Source organism: Podarcis tiliguerta (assembly GCF_965153285.1).
Source record: "Podarcis tiliguerta genome assembly, chromosome: 4".
Taxonomy (NCBI): Eukaryota; Metazoa; Chordata; class Lepidosauria; order Squamata; family Lacertidae; genus Podarcis; species Podarcis tiliguerta.
The window spans coordinates 179,382-194,771 of record NC_139537.1 but is presented as its reverse complement, the minus strand read 5'-3'; the positions used below and the strand labels follow the sequence as shown (position 1 = coordinate 194,771).

The 15,390-nt window shown below is 56.3% G+C and overlaps 1 protein-coding gene across 5 annotated transcripts in view; it reads left to right on the top strand.

The window, feature by feature from the left end:
* The window catches only part of DNHD1 (dynein heavy chain domain 1), a 52,196-nt gene that overhangs the window by 21,880 nt on the left and 14,926 nt on the right, over positions 1–15,390 (top strand). For all 5 annotated transcript variants that reach the window (XM_083435932.1, XM_083435933.1, XM_083435931.1 and 2 more), the window contains 14 exons: positions 2,753–3,029; positions 3,123–3,250; positions 3,389–3,587; positions 3,806–3,897; positions 4,006–4,222; positions 4,408–4,533; positions 4,698–4,795; positions 4,910–7,952; positions 8,149–8,293; positions 9,432–9,627; positions 9,709–9,997; positions 10,104–11,832; positions 11,922–12,130; positions 12,667–12,871. In XM_083435932.1, the coding sequence (XP_083292058.1) occupies positions 2,753–3,029; positions 3,123–3,250; positions 3,389–3,587; positions 3,806–3,897; positions 4,006–4,222; positions 4,408–4,533; positions 4,698–4,795; positions 4,910–7,952; positions 8,149–8,293; positions 9,432–9,627; positions 9,709–9,997; positions 10,104–11,832; positions 11,922–12,130; positions 12,667–12,871 (6,953 nt within the window). The remainder of the gene's footprint in view (positions 1–2,752; positions 3,030–3,122; positions 3,251–3,388; positions 3,588–3,805; positions 3,898–4,005; positions 4,223–4,407; positions 4,534–4,697; positions 4,796–4,909; positions 7,953–8,148; positions 8,294–9,431; positions 9,628–9,708; positions 9,998–10,103; positions 11,833–11,921; positions 12,131–12,666; positions 12,872–15,390) is intronic.

Below are 15,390 nucleotides of genomic sequence, written 5' to 3'. Positions count from 1 at the left end.
GTGGAGGTGTTTGCAAGGGCCGCTCTAAGCAGCTTCAGCTTGAAATCATCCCTTTTTACCTCAGGAGTCCCTGAGGAGTTTTAGGAACTCCCCTAGAAGATGGATCGGAAGGGCAGGAAATGCCAGGAGTGTCCTTCCCTAGTTTCTTTTTTTAAAAAAAATAAAATTTATTAAATATTTTATAATTATAAAAAGAAAAACAATGAAGAAAAACAATACATGAATTCAACAAACAATACATCAACAATAAAAAAGAGAGAAAAACAATACAATACAACAAAAAACAAAAACACACTTCCAAATTTTGTATCTAAATCTTTCATTAGCTTATTTCCTCGACTTCCTCGCATCTCCCTTTTTTGTATTCTAGTTCAAATTATCTGGTTCAACAAATCCTTTCCCTCCTCTTCAATTTTTATTGTATAATTTATCCTAACACAATTTAACTTTAAATTTTCCACTTTAACACATTAACACTTAATATTCATATAATTCTTATTAACCCTTCTGCTAAAACCATATAGCTTCATTCCAATATTCTTCTAACATTCATTAATTTTGCAATATTTCTGTAAATATACTTTAAATTTTTTCCAATCTTCTTCCATCGACTCTTCTCCCTGGTCTCGGATTCTGCCAGTCATTTCCGCCATTTCCATGTAGTCCATCAGTTTCATCTGCCATTCTTCCCAGGTGGGAAGTTTCCCTAGTTTCTTGAGGCTTCTCCTTTAGCTACTGAAAAGGTAGATTTCCTTCTCTTAAAATAATACATTTTTCATAACTTTTGAATGTAACCGTCAGATGGAAAATCAGAAGTTCTTTTTCACTTTCTATATTGCTTCTTTTCCTCTTTTCTTCTCTCTTCTCTTCCTTCCCTATCTTCTGTCTGCTTCTTTTTCTTTCTTTTCTTTTTCCTTTTGTAACTTTTTCCATCTATTTTTTATGTACATTCATTTTCTATATCTAAAAGGTAAAGGGACCCCTGGTCATTAGGTCCAGTCGTGGCCGACTCCGTGGTTGCAACGCTCATCTCACTTTATTGGCCAAGGGAGCCAGCGCACATGCTGGTCATGTGGCCAGTAGGACTAAGCCGCTTCTGGCGAACCAGAGCAGCGCACGGAAACGCCGTTTACCTTCCCGCCGGAGCGGTACCTATTTATATACTTGCACTTTGACGTGCTTTCGAACTGCTAGGTTGGCAGGAGCAGGGACCGAGCAACGGGAGCTCACCCCGTCACGGGGATTCAAACCGCCGACCTTCTGATCAGCAAGTCCTAGGCTCTGTGGTTTATCCCACAGCGCCACCCGTGCCCTTTTCTATATCTTGCTGTACTTTGAAAAACTTTCACAATACAGTTATAGAAAACTAATGTACATAAAAAGAGAACTCTTTTCCTCGTAGCCAGTCCTTCACCTTGTAGGTCTTCTTCAGAGTTGGGGGCTTTGTCCTCTGATGCTCAACTCAGCTCTTTCCGAGGGGATCCTGATGTGCTTTTATCCCCAGACCACTTTCCATTCAGTTTTCCATAGAGCCCCAAACCTGGGAGGGCTTCCCTCTTTCTGCCCTAGCTGGCAGTCCCCAGATGTCCGGTGTGTCAGACATTTTTCTCTCAGACAGAATGTGAGCCTTTCCTGTTTGGCTCTTCTTTCTCAGGTCCATCTAAGAAGATGAAGGTGTCCTCATCCTTTATTTTCTAAATGTCTTAATTTGTGTATTACCCAGGCCTATGGGGAAGTCCTTGGGGACTCTCCACTCATTCTTTAAGGAAATGGCACCATGGCTTGTTTTAAAGGACAATTTCCCGGTTGTTGACGTCTGCAGGGACCTCACATACTTTGGTGAAGCCCTATAAAGTAGATGGTTTTCCCCCAGCTGACACTGAGGAGAGGTGCTCAGAGGGTTGTTCATCTTTGGTTTTGATGCAGAGGAATCCCAGCCCATCCTTTGGGGATCCTGCGGTGCTACATCCTGTTCCCTGAATACCCTCCAGTCCATTCTGGCCAAAAATGGAAATTGGTACCTACTGTGAATTTCTGTTTGAGGAGTGGACTGGAGGACATTCAGCCACCTCTGTTTTTCCCTCAGCATTCTCTTAGTCTGATTCATATGTTTTTGTTTTCATGCATTCAGTGGAGGTGTAGCTGTGTTACTGACATGCTTATGTTCCAACTGAGCTTCTAGTATTGTGGTTCTTCAACAACCCCCAAGTATTTTGAAGAGTTTTCACTCACTTGGTTTTGCTTTTCAACTTTCCTTTTACCAGTGCTCTCATTCTTGGTCAGTTTTCTCATTTGAAGCCAAAAGTGACCATGTTGGATTGCCTTCGTGACTGGCAATTTAAATATATCTTGAATTTGATATCACTACAACATGTCTCACTGATTAAGTATCCATCTCAATTTTTAAGGGAAATTCCCTTATTGTGAATAGGAGTCCTCGCAAGAAAAGGGAAAAGTTGACAGCTATGGGATGATAGCATGCCCAGCACTAAATAACTATGGGCACCCAGTATCCTCACCCACAATGACTCTGTGGAATTTCTAGTATGTTGCACTTGTGTGATGCTGAGCAGGCCACCTCCAGCACACCTTTTCCTTCCTATAGCGTTTGTGACCAGAGATGAGCAGACTTGGGGGCAGACTTGGTATGTGCCTGGGATGGAGAGCAGCCCTTTGGGCTGTGCAGGCTCCTCTCGGGTGAGGTGCCCGGAGAGCCTGGCATGAGCCTGACCCTCAGCCTTGGCTCTTGCAGCTCCTGGACACCTGGGATGCCTTTGCGTACCAGCAGCGGGAGGTCTCGGACTTCATTGTCTCACGGCGCCTCAGCATCATCGCTGAGCTCAGTAGCTCCCTCCGGAAAGCGACCCTGGAGCTGCAGGAGCTGCTGACTGTCGTGACAATGGGGCGTTTCCAGGACCCCTCCCAGAACCCCCGGGCCATGGAAGAGGAGCTGCGCACTCTCTGCCAGTCCTTCCAGGCCACGGTGTTGCGCATCACTGATCTCTGCCGTTCCCAGCGGATCCTGACAGGTGAGCTGCAGGTTGTCCTTTCCTTGCAAGGAGGGAGCTCCCTTCTTCTGGGCTGGGTGTGAACCCTGCTGCGGCCTTTTGCTGCCTCCTCAGGGGATTGCATGGACGTCACATTCATCACTGGGAAGCAGGGGGTCATCGAGATCCACACTCGCATCTGGCAGCTTTTCCGCATCATCACTGAGCAGATCACTGAGTGGAAGTGTCTGGCATTTGTCAAGGTAAAGAGACGGAGGGGGCTGGCTTGGCCTCTCCCTGCCCAAGGAGAACCACTTTTGGGGTCCCAAACCACAGTCCCTCCCTCTCCCCCAGCATGCAACCTATGTGAGGCTGCCTCTCCTCTCTTCCCCACCCCCCAGTTCAACACCGGTTTGGCCATGGAGAAGACCGAAGAGTGGCAAAAGGAGGTGATCAGCCTGGAGCGCTGCCTGCCCAGCCCAAACCAGGTGCTGCAAGCCTGCCTGCGTGCCATTGCCAACTTGCAGAAGTACCTCCCTATCCTCCTGAAACTGGGCAGCCACTTTCTCAAGCTCAGCTGCTGGAAGGAGATATTTGCTGGTGAGACCCTGGTGCTCAGACATGAGGCAGGAAGCACCTTGGCCCCTGCTGGACCCTGCCCTGGAGGTCAAAGTGCTTCCTCCTCCTCCTCCTCTCTTTCCATGATGGGAGCAGCGGGGGTCAAGAAGCCAGCAGGCAGGGAGGTGGGGAAGAAGCCTCCTCTGAGGACTCGGACAGAGCCCATCTCCTCAGCTGCCCTCTCTCTTTCTCTCTCTCAGCGATGGGTGTCAAGTGCCCCCTCAACATGCAGTTCACACTGGGGCAGCTCCTTTCCTACCCGCTCCTGGAGCACAGTGACTCCATCTTCAGGGTGAGTAGCTTGGCATGGCAGGTTAGCAGAAGCTAGGCCCCCTGTGGCCCAGCCTGGCACCACCCCACCACTTTCTCTTGGGGGGCTGTGACCTTCCTTGATCCCCAGGTCTATGCTTTGGAGAAGAGCCGCCATTACGCCAGGGACACCCTTTTCCGCCTGGAGAGGTCCTGGGCCGAGAAGCAGTTCCGCCTCGTCAATTTCATCCTCAACGTTCCCCACAAGGAGCCGCAGCCTGAGCGCTTTCGCCGGCCGGCTGCTGCACGGCACCGCCAGCCCAAGCTGGAATACATCTCTAAGGACAGTGGCACTTACGTTTTGTCAGGTAAAGCACCAGAGTGCCAGCCTCGGCTGCAATGGCAAGGGCTCCTCACTTGGGGAGGGGGGACTGAGCTGTGACCCGAGCAGAGAGAGTCCTCTGAAGGTGGCCCTCACGCCTGTGTGGCAGGGGCAAAGGTGGGCTCTGCCTCCTCTCCCTGCCCAGCCCTCATCCTCTGGTCTTGGCCTCAGATACTGCAGAGCTGAAGGCAATGGTGGAGCACAGCCTCTTGACTCTCCAGAACATCATCCTCTCCCCGTTCTCCTCCGACATCCTGCTGGAGGCTGAGAGCTGGGCGTCCATCCTGCGTTCCTTTGGTGAGGAGCTGGGGCAGGAGGCCCCGGGAAAAGGGCAGTTCTGCTGCTGCCCTCTTTTTGGGGTGGGGGCAGCCATAGCTCTGGGCCAGCTTGGCCATGGGGGAGGAGGTGCTCTGCAGCAAAGAGAGAGTCTTCCCTCTCCTCATCTCCACTTTGTACCTCAGAATCCCTCCTCGAGGCCTGGGTCAATTTCCAGCAGAAATGGGTCTTCTTGAACATTGTTCTCTACGAGATGGACATCAGTCTCCCCAGCTCTGAGCTGGTGAGTTGCAGACGGGCCTCTTTTAGCCCACGAGCCTCTTGGTGGCCCTGGCACTGGTCCCCTGCCCGAAGGCCCTTGCTGCAGCCCAGTCTTCCCCCTTCCCCTTCCATGCAGGAGTCGCGGTTCCAGCGGGTGGACAGCCACTTCCGAGAGTTCATACAGGTGACCTGCAATGACCCGCTGGTGCTGTCCAGTGTGAGGCCCCCCTGTGGCTCCTGCCGCGAGAGCCGCTTTGTGGGGGGTGCCTTGCAAGAAGCCTTTGTGGACGGCTCCAGAGACCTGCAGGTCATCATCCGGGCCCTGGACTACGTGCTGGAGGGCACGCGCATGGGCTTCCCCCGCCTCTTCTTCCTCAGCAACGAGGAGCTGATCAGCCTGCTGGCCACAGCCTCTGAGCCGGCAGAGGCCTCCGTCTGGGCCCAGCGCTGTTTCCCCGGAGTGCGCCAGCTGGCGCTCATCGTGCCCTCCGCCACCCACAACCGTGGCACCTTGTCGGCCGAGCTGCCGGTGGTGCAGGTGACGGGCCTGGTGGGGGACCAGGAGGAGGAGCTGGAGCTGTGCAGCATAGTTTGCCTCAGCCGGAAGGCCACCCAGTGGCTCTGCGCCCTGGAGCAGCGCATGAAAGAGACCGTCTTTCAGCGGATGCAGCAGTGTGTGGCCCAGCGCCTGGCACTGCGGCCCCAGCTGGACGTGGCCTTCAAGCATCGCCCTGGCCCCACCGAGCTGCCCCTCCACATGGTGGTGGAGGGCTGGGCCACGCTGGGCCGCACCTTCCCCAACCAATGTGTGGTGCTAGCCGAGGAGGCCCTGTGGCGCGCCAGCCTGGAGGAGGCCCTCTCAAATCAACGCTGCCAGCCAGAGCTGGAGCTCAAGCTAAACCTGAAGCTGGAAGCCCTGGCCCACTACGTCCGCAACTTCCGCAACCTGCGCTCCTGCCGGCCCGGCAGTGAGCAGCTGGGTCTGCTGCTGGAGGTGCTAATCACCCTGACGGTGCAGCAGCGCGACACCCTTGCCCGGCTGCTCCAGTGCCAGGTGAGCTCCCCGCGAGCCTTTGAGTGGGCCCGGCTCCTCAAGTACCGCGTGGCCCTGAGTCCCGAGTGCGCCCAGGCGGCGGGGCTCCCTGCCGGCAGCCCCTGGGTGGGCAGCCCCCCTGGCTGCTGGGCAGAAGCCCTTGACCGCCGCTTCCGCTATGACTATGAGTACCTGGGGCCCTGCCTGCACCTCCTGGGGAGCCCCTCGCTGGACAAGACCTTCCTGGGGCTGCTCTTGGCGCTGGATGACTTCCGCTGCGGAGGCCTGCTGGGCCACCCGGACGTGGGCAAGTCTCACACGGTGCGGGGCCTGGCCGAGGCTCTGGGTCGCCAGCTGGTCACCCTGCACTGCACCCTGCAGATGTCGGTGGGCTGCCTCTCGCGCTACCTTTGCGGGGCGGTGCATGCTGGCGCACTGCTGCTGCTGGAGGCGGCGGAGCGGTTGGAGGCGGCGGTGCTCTCGGCCTTCAGCCAGCGTTTGGTTGACCTGCAGCGGATGTGCCAGAGCCTGCAAGGGGGCCGTGGGGCCACAGCAGGGGTGTCCTCGGGTGGCGGCTCCCCCCATTCCAGCCAGAGCTCCGAGAGCTCTGAGAGCTCCGAGGGTGAGTTGCAGCCTGCCATCCCCATGCTGGAGCTGGGCACCGATGAGGCCGAGCCCTCCCAGCCCCGTGTCCTGGGCAACATCCTCTTTGGGGGGCGGCTGCTGCGGGTGCGGGAGACCTATGGCTGCGTCATCACCCTGGAGCGCCTCCCAGAGCCCCTGTGCCTGGCCCTGCGCCCCCTGGCCATGCTGCCCCCTGACCTCACCCAGCTAGCAGAGGTCACCCTGCTGGCCGCTGGCTTCCGGGAGGCTACCCGTCTCGCAGAGAAGCTGAACCACTTTCTGCGCCTGGAGGGGGAGCTGAACCCGAAACCCCACCTGGGCCGGTGCAGCCTCGTCCGGGAGGTGGTCAGGATGGCGGTCAGCATCCTGTTCAGCCCTCCAGCCGGGCAGGGCTCCCTGACGCACAAGGCCCGGCCCTCAGGCAGGGCCGCATTCTTCCAGGGCCTGGAGGAACAGCCGGCCATGGTCAAAGCGCTGTGCCTCTCCTCGCTGCTCAGCGGCCCTGAGTGCCCACGACTCCAGAACACGCAGGACTTGCTGCGCGAGGTCTTTCCGGGAGCCCCCCTGCAGGCCTTTGAGTCGCGGGTGCCCTACCGCCTCCAGAGTGCCTTGGTGGCCCAGCTGCATGAGGACAAGCTGCAGCCCGAGCAGGAGCTCCTGAGCACAGCTGGCCAGCTCTTTCAGGCCCTGCAGGGGGCCCCAGGCGTCCTTCTGCTGGGGCCTGCGGGGGGCGGCAAGACCACCATGTGGCGCACCCTGGCCAAGGCCCTGAGCCGGCTGGCAGCCAGCGATGCTGCACCAGGGGCCCACATGGCTGAGGGCAGCCCCGGCAGCCTCTTCCAGCCGACCAGCACCGTCTGCCTGTGGCCGAACTGCCTGAGTGTAGCTGAGTTTGTGGGGAGCCTGGAGGGCAGCATATGGCAGGATGGGGTCCTCTCCCGGGTCCTGCAGAGAGCGGCCACCTCCACCCTGGCACGCAGGACTGGCGAGGGGAGCTCCCAGGAGTGGCTGGTGCTGGACGGGGCAGCCTGTGCAGAGTGGCTGGAGCCCATCTCCTCCCTCTTCAGTGCCAGACCTTCCCTCAGCCTGCCGAACGGGCAGAAGCTGCGGATCCCCGAGAATGTCAAGTTCCTCTTTGAAATGCCCAGCACCTCCAACGTGGCCCCCTCCGTCTGCACCCACTACTCCCTGCTGTACTGCGGGGGGGCCGGCCTGTGGCGGGGGCTGCTGGCCTCGGGCCTGGCCCCTGTGTACCGCATGTACAGCCTGACCCAGGAGAGCCTGGCCATGCTGCGCAGCCTGGCCGAGGAGCTCTTCCCCGCCACGCTGGCCTTCCTGCAGGAGCACTGCTGCTCGGTGCTGCTCCCCCACACCCACCCCCAGGACCCCGTGGCCCAGGGCGTCCAGGAGACCACCACCTTCCTGAGGCTCCTCCTTGCCCTGCTGGAGCAACACCTGCGCCGGGACCGGGTCAAGCACCTGCCTCCTCCTCCTCCTCCTGCTGCTGCTCAGGAGTCGACAGGTAAGTGACCTGGGGGCATGTTGAGACCCCAGGGTGTGGGGGAAGGAGCCTCTTCCTGCCAGGGCTGCCTCCCATGTTGTGGGGCTATTTCCGTGGATCCCTATGCCCTTTGTGTGTTTAGTGGTGGAGAGGCTCCTTGCCCTGGCTCTGTGGAGCGTGGTGGGGAGCCCAGCTGACCCCAGCCCTTTCCCCACAGACGCCAAGGGCACCGTCTTGGACAGCCGCACTGCCTCCGTGTCCCGTAGTCTGGACGACACCGTCCCTGCCCACCACCACTTGCTGGTGCAGAGCATCTTTGTCTTTGCCTACATCTGGGGCTTCGGAGGCCACCTACACCCCAGGTACTCTGGACTCTTTGCACGCTTTGCCTCACAAGGTGGGGGGGAGAGCTAAGGAGGGAGATGTTTATCACGGCCCGCGGGGGCAGGGGAGAGCCAGGGAAGAAGGAGCCTTTGGAAAGAGATTGACCTCTTGGTGCTGTCACCTTCCAGTAGTTTGACATCACCCCCAAAGGCACACTCCTCCCTAGTCTCCCGAGACAGACGGGCGCCAGCTGCCAACTAGCTGATGTTGTGTACTGAGGGGGCAGCACAGAGGCTGGAGAAATGCAAGTGAGGAAGAGAGCTTGGGGGAGGGGAGGGGAGAGGACTGGAGGAGCAAAGCGGGTGGGAGCCTGCAAAGACATCTCCGAAGCCAGCAAGGGGCATCCCAGCGTCATGGGGTAGGGCAAGTGAAGAGGTGAGTGGCACTGGAGGTCCTGCATGGAGGCAAGAGGGCTCTGTCTCTGCCCCAAAACCCTCTCTCCTCATTCAGACCATCCCAAGCTCTTCTTCAGCCCCTCCCCCCTTGTCTGGTGGTGGAGCATGGGTTGCCAGTGCCCAGGGCCACTCGGAGGAGTGGGAGGGAAATGGATGGAGAACACGCACATTCAGCTGCCTAATGGGGCCACGTCACCCAGGAAATTACAGCTGCAAAGAAAAGAAGAGTTGTTCTGTTGTCTGGAGAGGTCGCTTCCTGGTTGAAATGTTTTGCCCCTAACATTTTTTTTCCTGGGCAACCACCCCCGGGGCCCCCCATGCTATGCCCCTGCCCCCAGGCAAGGCCCTGCGACGACAAGGAGGGCTTGGAGAGACCCACTTCAGGCTTGGAACAAGACAACCCACGGAAAGCCAGCAGCCAAGATCCTCTCCTCTGCCCTCTGGACCTTGGGCTTTTCTCCCTTGTGGGCATCACAGTGGTGCAGCAGAGCTGCTTTCGGAAAGGCTGACTCTCCACAGGGGCCAGAACATCTTACTGTACATGCAGTACTGTACATGGGTCCCCTCCAACTCTACGATTTGATATGATTCTGTTATATTGGTGGTGCTGAACAGGCAGGGTGTGAGCCATGCCGGTGGGTGGGGTGGGTGGAGCAGCGTTTTGGTATTGCACTCTTGGGGGCTCCAGAGAGTTCTTCCCCTGCCCTTTGTCTTCCTCCAGGCACTGGCCTCTCTTTGAGCACTTTGCCCGCCAGGCCCTGCACAGGAGCCAGTTCTCCATCAAGCTCCCCACTGGGCCTTCCGCCTTCGACCTCTGCCCCCTGGCAGCGGATGGCACCCTGGAATCCTTCAACGGCTCCTATCTATCCAACCGTGTCAAGGTCCTCCCAGTCACCTTCTCTGTCCTGCAGCCCCAGGTAGGGCCAGCCCCTTGGGGGGGGGGGAATCTCTGGCTGGGGAGCCCATGTGTGTTCTGCCATTCCTTCTTCCCTCCTCAGCATGAGCGGGCGCTCTTCGTGGTGGACCTGCTCCTGAGCAGCGAGCGTCCAGTCCTGCTGGTTGGGGAGCCGGGCTGCGGGAAGTCCACCTTTGCAGAGATGCTGGTGCAACCGAACCACAGCTACCACCGGGTCTGCCTCACCCCTGCACTTAGACCAGCCCACCTGCGCCACCTGCTGCACAAGCGCTTCCTCAGCCTGGCGCGAGAGAAGGGCAAGCCCGGGCGGGGGGCAGCTGCCAAGGGACGCTGCCTCTTCCTGGTGGAGGACCTGCACCTGGCCTTTGTGGGTGAGCGAGCCAAGGGGGCTGGGGAGGAGAAGGTCCTCTCCCTGCTCCGTGGGGAGGCCGTGAGGGATTTTGCCACAGCTCTTATGGTCCTCCTCCTCCTGTCCAGATTCAGCCCGGGGCTCGAGCCCTGTGGTGGAGTCCCTGCGCCAGGCTCTGAGCTACCAGCAGTTCTACCACGGAGAGACCCTGGAGGTGCAGCACTGCCCGGCCACCGGCTTCAACTGCTTTGGCACACTCTCCGTGCCCATGACAGGCGCCCTGCCCCTCTGCCCTCGCTTTGGCAGGCTCTTCAGCACTGTGGTGTTGCCGCTCATGACCAGAGACTCCCTGCTGGGCCTGTATGTGGAGCCTGTTCTGTGCTGGCTGGAGAAGTTCCCCCTGCTGACCCGGCAAAATGACTTGGCCTTGGCGCTGGTCAGGGCCACCATCAACGCCTATGAGACGGCCAAGAGCTTGTTCCCGCCCTCTCCCGCCTGCTGCCTCTTCCACTTCTCGCTTCACGACATCCAGAAGGTGTTCAAGGGGCTGTTCCTGCTGCGGCCCCGCCCAGGCATCCACCTCAGCAGTCCCCTGGAGGAACAGACCTTCAAGCAGGCATCCAGCCGGCGCACCTCTGGGGTGACCAAGATGACCATGGGGGCGGGCTATACTGCCCTCCTCAGCACCCGACTGGTCGTCCGCCTCTGGATACACGAGTGTCTGTGCGTCTTCTGTGACCCACTGCAGAGGGAGCAGCAGCGGGAGCTCTGCGAGCAGATGCTGATGGACGTCGCCATAACCGCCTTCTGTGCCAAGCGCAATGTCATACGGGTGGCGCAGAGGACCTGGTCCTCCAGCCCCACCAGGGACCAGGACCACCACCCGCCCAGCAGAGCTGGCATCGCCTTCCACTTGCCCAGCACGAGCTTCAGCAACAGCCTTGATGCAGAATGGGCAGCGGAGGAGGAGCCAGAAGAAGAGAAGCCCCTCTTCCCTTGGAGTGGTGAGGTGGGCTGCCCTGACCCCTGGGACCCAGTGGAGCAGGCAGCAGCGCTGGCCTTGGACCGCCCAGACCCTGGAGAAGGCCTGGCTGTTTTGGAGCTAGAGAGCGAGACCACAGAGGCGGAAACCGCAGAGGAAGCTGCAAGGAAGCAGACCCCTACCTCCCAGGGCCGGTCCCCACGTGACCGACGCCGGGCATCCCCCACCCGGCTTCAGCTCCACAAGGCCAGGCGCCATGGCTCTCCCAAGAAGGAGAGCACCGGCCCTCTACTGCCCTCCCACCTCCTGCTGCAGCCAGGTGAGGAGCTCCGGGACGTCGTCTTCAGCAAGGACCTGGGCCCCGACTCCTACAGCCCCAACACCCACAACCCTTACCAAGAGAAGCTCTGGAAGACCCTGGAGAAGCAGCTGAAGCCCTTGCTGCCCAAAACCTTCCTGCTGTGCTTGGAGGCGCTGAAGCACATCGTGCGCCTGAGCCGGCTCTTCTGCGGCCCTGACCGGCACGGGGCCATTGTCTCCTTTGCCCGCTGCACAGGGCGGAGGACCCTCGTGGCTCTGGCTGCTCGTGCCACCGCCTCGCTGCTCATGGAGATACCTGCCAAAGAGGATGAGGCCGGGGCCCTGGCCTTGCTGCGATTGGCCAGCTGGCAGGCAGGCATCATGGGCAGGCGAGTGCTGCTGCTGGTGCACGCAGGCATAAGCCTGGCCAACCTGCACCTGCTACTGGCCCTGATGGCCGAGGGCACGTGCCCTGGCCTCTACAGCCCAGAAGACACCATGGCTGTCATCCAGGCCCTGCTGCAGGAGAACCCGAACATCAAGCGGAACATGCGAGAGGAGCTCATTCTGCAAAGGTGTGGGGCTGGGGCTGCCCTTGGCCCAGGGGGTTGGCAAGGGAGGCTTGGTTCAGGGCTCAGGTCCTGCCTTCTGGCTTCCCTTGCAGATTCTTCCAGTTTGTGCGTGCCAACCTGCATGTGGTGCTGCTGCTGGGGGGTGCTGGCTCCTTGGCACTGCCGCCCATCACAGCCACAGCCCTGGCCCAAGTGCTCAGCAGCCTGGAGGTCTATCAGCCATGGAGCCATGAGTCCTTGGTGGCAGTGGCCTCCAAGCACCTCATGTACCACCAGAAGACTTCAACCAGGTTCACTCGAGGTGGGTGCCGCTGAAGCAGCAGCTGGGAGTGGGGAGGAAGGTTACTCCCTCCTGTCCCTCCAGCAACAGCAAACAGCCCTGTGCCCCCTGCAGCAGGCCTCCCTGGGCGCCCACCATGCCACCCCCCAACTCCCTGCTTGCTTGCTTGCTTGAAGAAGAAGAAGAAGAAGAAGAGGAGGAGTTTGGATTTGATATCCCGCCTTTCACTCTCTTTAAGGAGTCTCAAAGCGGCTAACATTCTCCTTTCCCTTCCTCCCCCACAACAAATACTCTGTGAGGTGAGTGGGGCTGAGAGACTTCAAAGAAGTGTGACTAGCCCAAGGTCACCCAGCAGCTGCATGTGGAGGAGCGGAGACGCGAACCCGGTTCCCCAGATTACGAGACTCCCACTCTTAACCACTACACCACACTGGCTTGCCCACTTGTTCTCCACTCTCCTTGGTCTTGGTGATGGCAGCATCCCAATCTCTGTCTCCATGAGGGACACCCCACCCCAAGCTCTGACCTGGGCCTATATGTCCATTCTCTGTTGTTAGGGCTGACGTCGGTACATGACCTCAAGGACTTGATGCACCGCACGGCCGAGGCTGCCTCCCAGATCCATTGCTGTACCATGGCCTACATGACTTCCCTGGCTGCTCACCTCCCCCTCATCAGCCCCAAGACTTTCCTGGATTTCCTTGACACCTTCCTACTGCTGTTGAGCAGTCTGCAGGAGAAGAATGCCAAGCAGCTGGATCGGTAAGTCGGGCTCTTCCACTCAGCTGGGAAGGTGGGCGCAGCAGTGACACCACTTCCTGGGACTTCAGGTAAGGCCTCTGGGTCCAGCCGTGTTGCTGCCTTGGGGTGGGGCCAGGAGCTTGGCTGTGGCATTCTGGAGCGGCTCAAGCCAGTGGGATGTGGAGGCCCTGTTATGGGGGCTCCACCCCTGCTCAGTCACTACTGGAAAGCAATGTGTTTCTTGGCTAACACTGGGAGTTTGTTTCTTGGTTCTGGGGCTGCGGAGTCCCACAAGGGTCCATTCTGTCTGCTGTACCTTTAACGTCTACATCAAACCACTGAGAGCCATCATCAAGGGATTTGGACGCCATAAGTATTCTGGTGGCAGGAATCTGCCTTTCCATTGACCCCAAGAGTGATTCAGTCCTGGGGACCTGCTGTTGTCCCTCTAGTCCAAATGCTCAGTGTGATATTGAGATGAAGAAATGCTACTCTAGGCTGCATGAACAGAAGTTTAGTGACAACATTTCTTGGAGTTTTATGAAAAAGAATCTACAGGGGATGGGGGTGGGTGAAGGTTTTGGAAATGGTATAGGTGTAATTTATGCAGAACAGAAGGCTAAATTAATTGTGAATAATGTGGTGACGGAAGAATTTAAGATTGAGAAAGGAACGCGACAAGGGTGCCCAATCTCTCCACTGCTCTTTATATCGGTCCTGGAGGTTTTGCTAAATATGATAAGAAGGGACCAATCGGTTAAAGGGATACAAGTGGGGGCTAAACAGTACAAATTGAAAGCATTTGCTGATGACCTGGTATTAACTTTACAGGAGCCAGAATCTAGCACTAAAAGAGCATCGGAATTAATTCAAGATTTTGGCCAGGTAGCAGGTTTTAAGTTAAATAAAATGAAAACAAAGGTGCTGGAGAAAAACTTAACTGCAATGGAGAGAGATAAGTTTCAGAAGGTGACAGGATTAACAGTGGCTAAGAAAGTGAAATATTTGGGGGTTAATATGACTTCTAAGAATGTGAACTTATTTAAAGATAATTATGAAAAATGCTGGTCTGAAGTGAAAAAGGATTTAGAAATATGGTCAAATTTGAAATTATCACTGCTAGGCCGAATTGCTGTTATAAAGATGAATGTACTGCCAAGGATGCTGTTTCTGTTCCAAACAGAAAGAAGGGAGTTGGTCAAGGGAGCTGTGGACCCCCAAAGGTTGAAAACCTTTGGAGTAGATAATAAATGGAGGTATAACAAACATAAGAATGTGTAAGAGGGCATCAAGGAAAGATAGGTTGGGAAGTCCATACAGGATTTGATAGGATGTAAATATGAATGTACAGTGGTACCTCGGGTTACATATGCTTCAGGTTACAGACTCCGCTAACCCAGAAATAGTGCTTCAGGTTAAGAACTTTGCTTCAGGGCGACTTCCGGGTTAGCGCCTCCAGGCAATGGCGGATTTCCTCTCATCTAGAGGAATCCGCTCCGCGAAAACTAAGGTCTGACCGCCACGGCGAGGCGGAGACCCATTAAAAACCACAGGCGGGAGAAGCCTGTGGACTTGGGATTCGGCTGGCACCTTTTGCGCCTCCCCTACTCGCGGGGAAACCCGGTTTCGGGGATCCAGAGCGACGTGGGGTGAGTGGTGCGGTGCTTCGAATCGATCGCTTTTTTCGTGGAGCGAAGCCGCATTGCTGTTGCTGGAGAGTGCTGACTTTTTCCTGTGGACAATTGGACTTTAAACAACTACTTGTAAGTAGAACGGAAAATTGGATTCTCAAACATCGTAATTCGGCACTGAAACGGGAAGGTTCTAAACAGGAAGTCCACCTTCCGTTTTGTAAATAGATCAAAGCAAAGACGTCACAAGCTAAAGTCTGGGAAAAGCCTCTTGAAAAGGATTAAATTTTCACCATTTAAAATATTAAGCCCCCCTTGGAAGCAGGAGAAGAGGGGGAATTCTTTTTGGACTGTTTAAGCCTGCAGGAGAGAGAGTGAGGAGAGAGAAATTTCCACCGTTTTGAACCTGGGACCGAGCTGTCAGTAAGTCTGGGAAAACTCATTGACTGCGAATAGAACATATGCTGATAGATAGCTAAATAAGAGATATACATTGTTTCCTCTGCATTTAAAAAGGAGAAAAAAGTAACTGAAAATTGAAAATTAACTGTTATTGGATTTGGGTCTAAAAGGACAGATACAAATAGAAATTGTTTCCTCTAGAGGGAGCCTTTGAAACTGTTGCATGAGTGAAGGAATTTTCCAGTTAGAATCAAGGACCGTGAGAAATAAAAGTGACCTTGGACAAGAATGTCAAAACAAGAAGCCCTAGTGAATGCATTTTGCAAGATAAGCGCCCTACTGGAACAACTTCATGAGAAGACGGATGTGATGGCTAATAAAATTGACAATTTGGGACAAAAAACAACTGATTTTGGACAAAAAGTGAACATTTATACAGAAAATATTCGGGTATTGACTCAGGAACCCATTTCGAAATGGCAAGCTGTGGAGAAGACGATGGAAAAA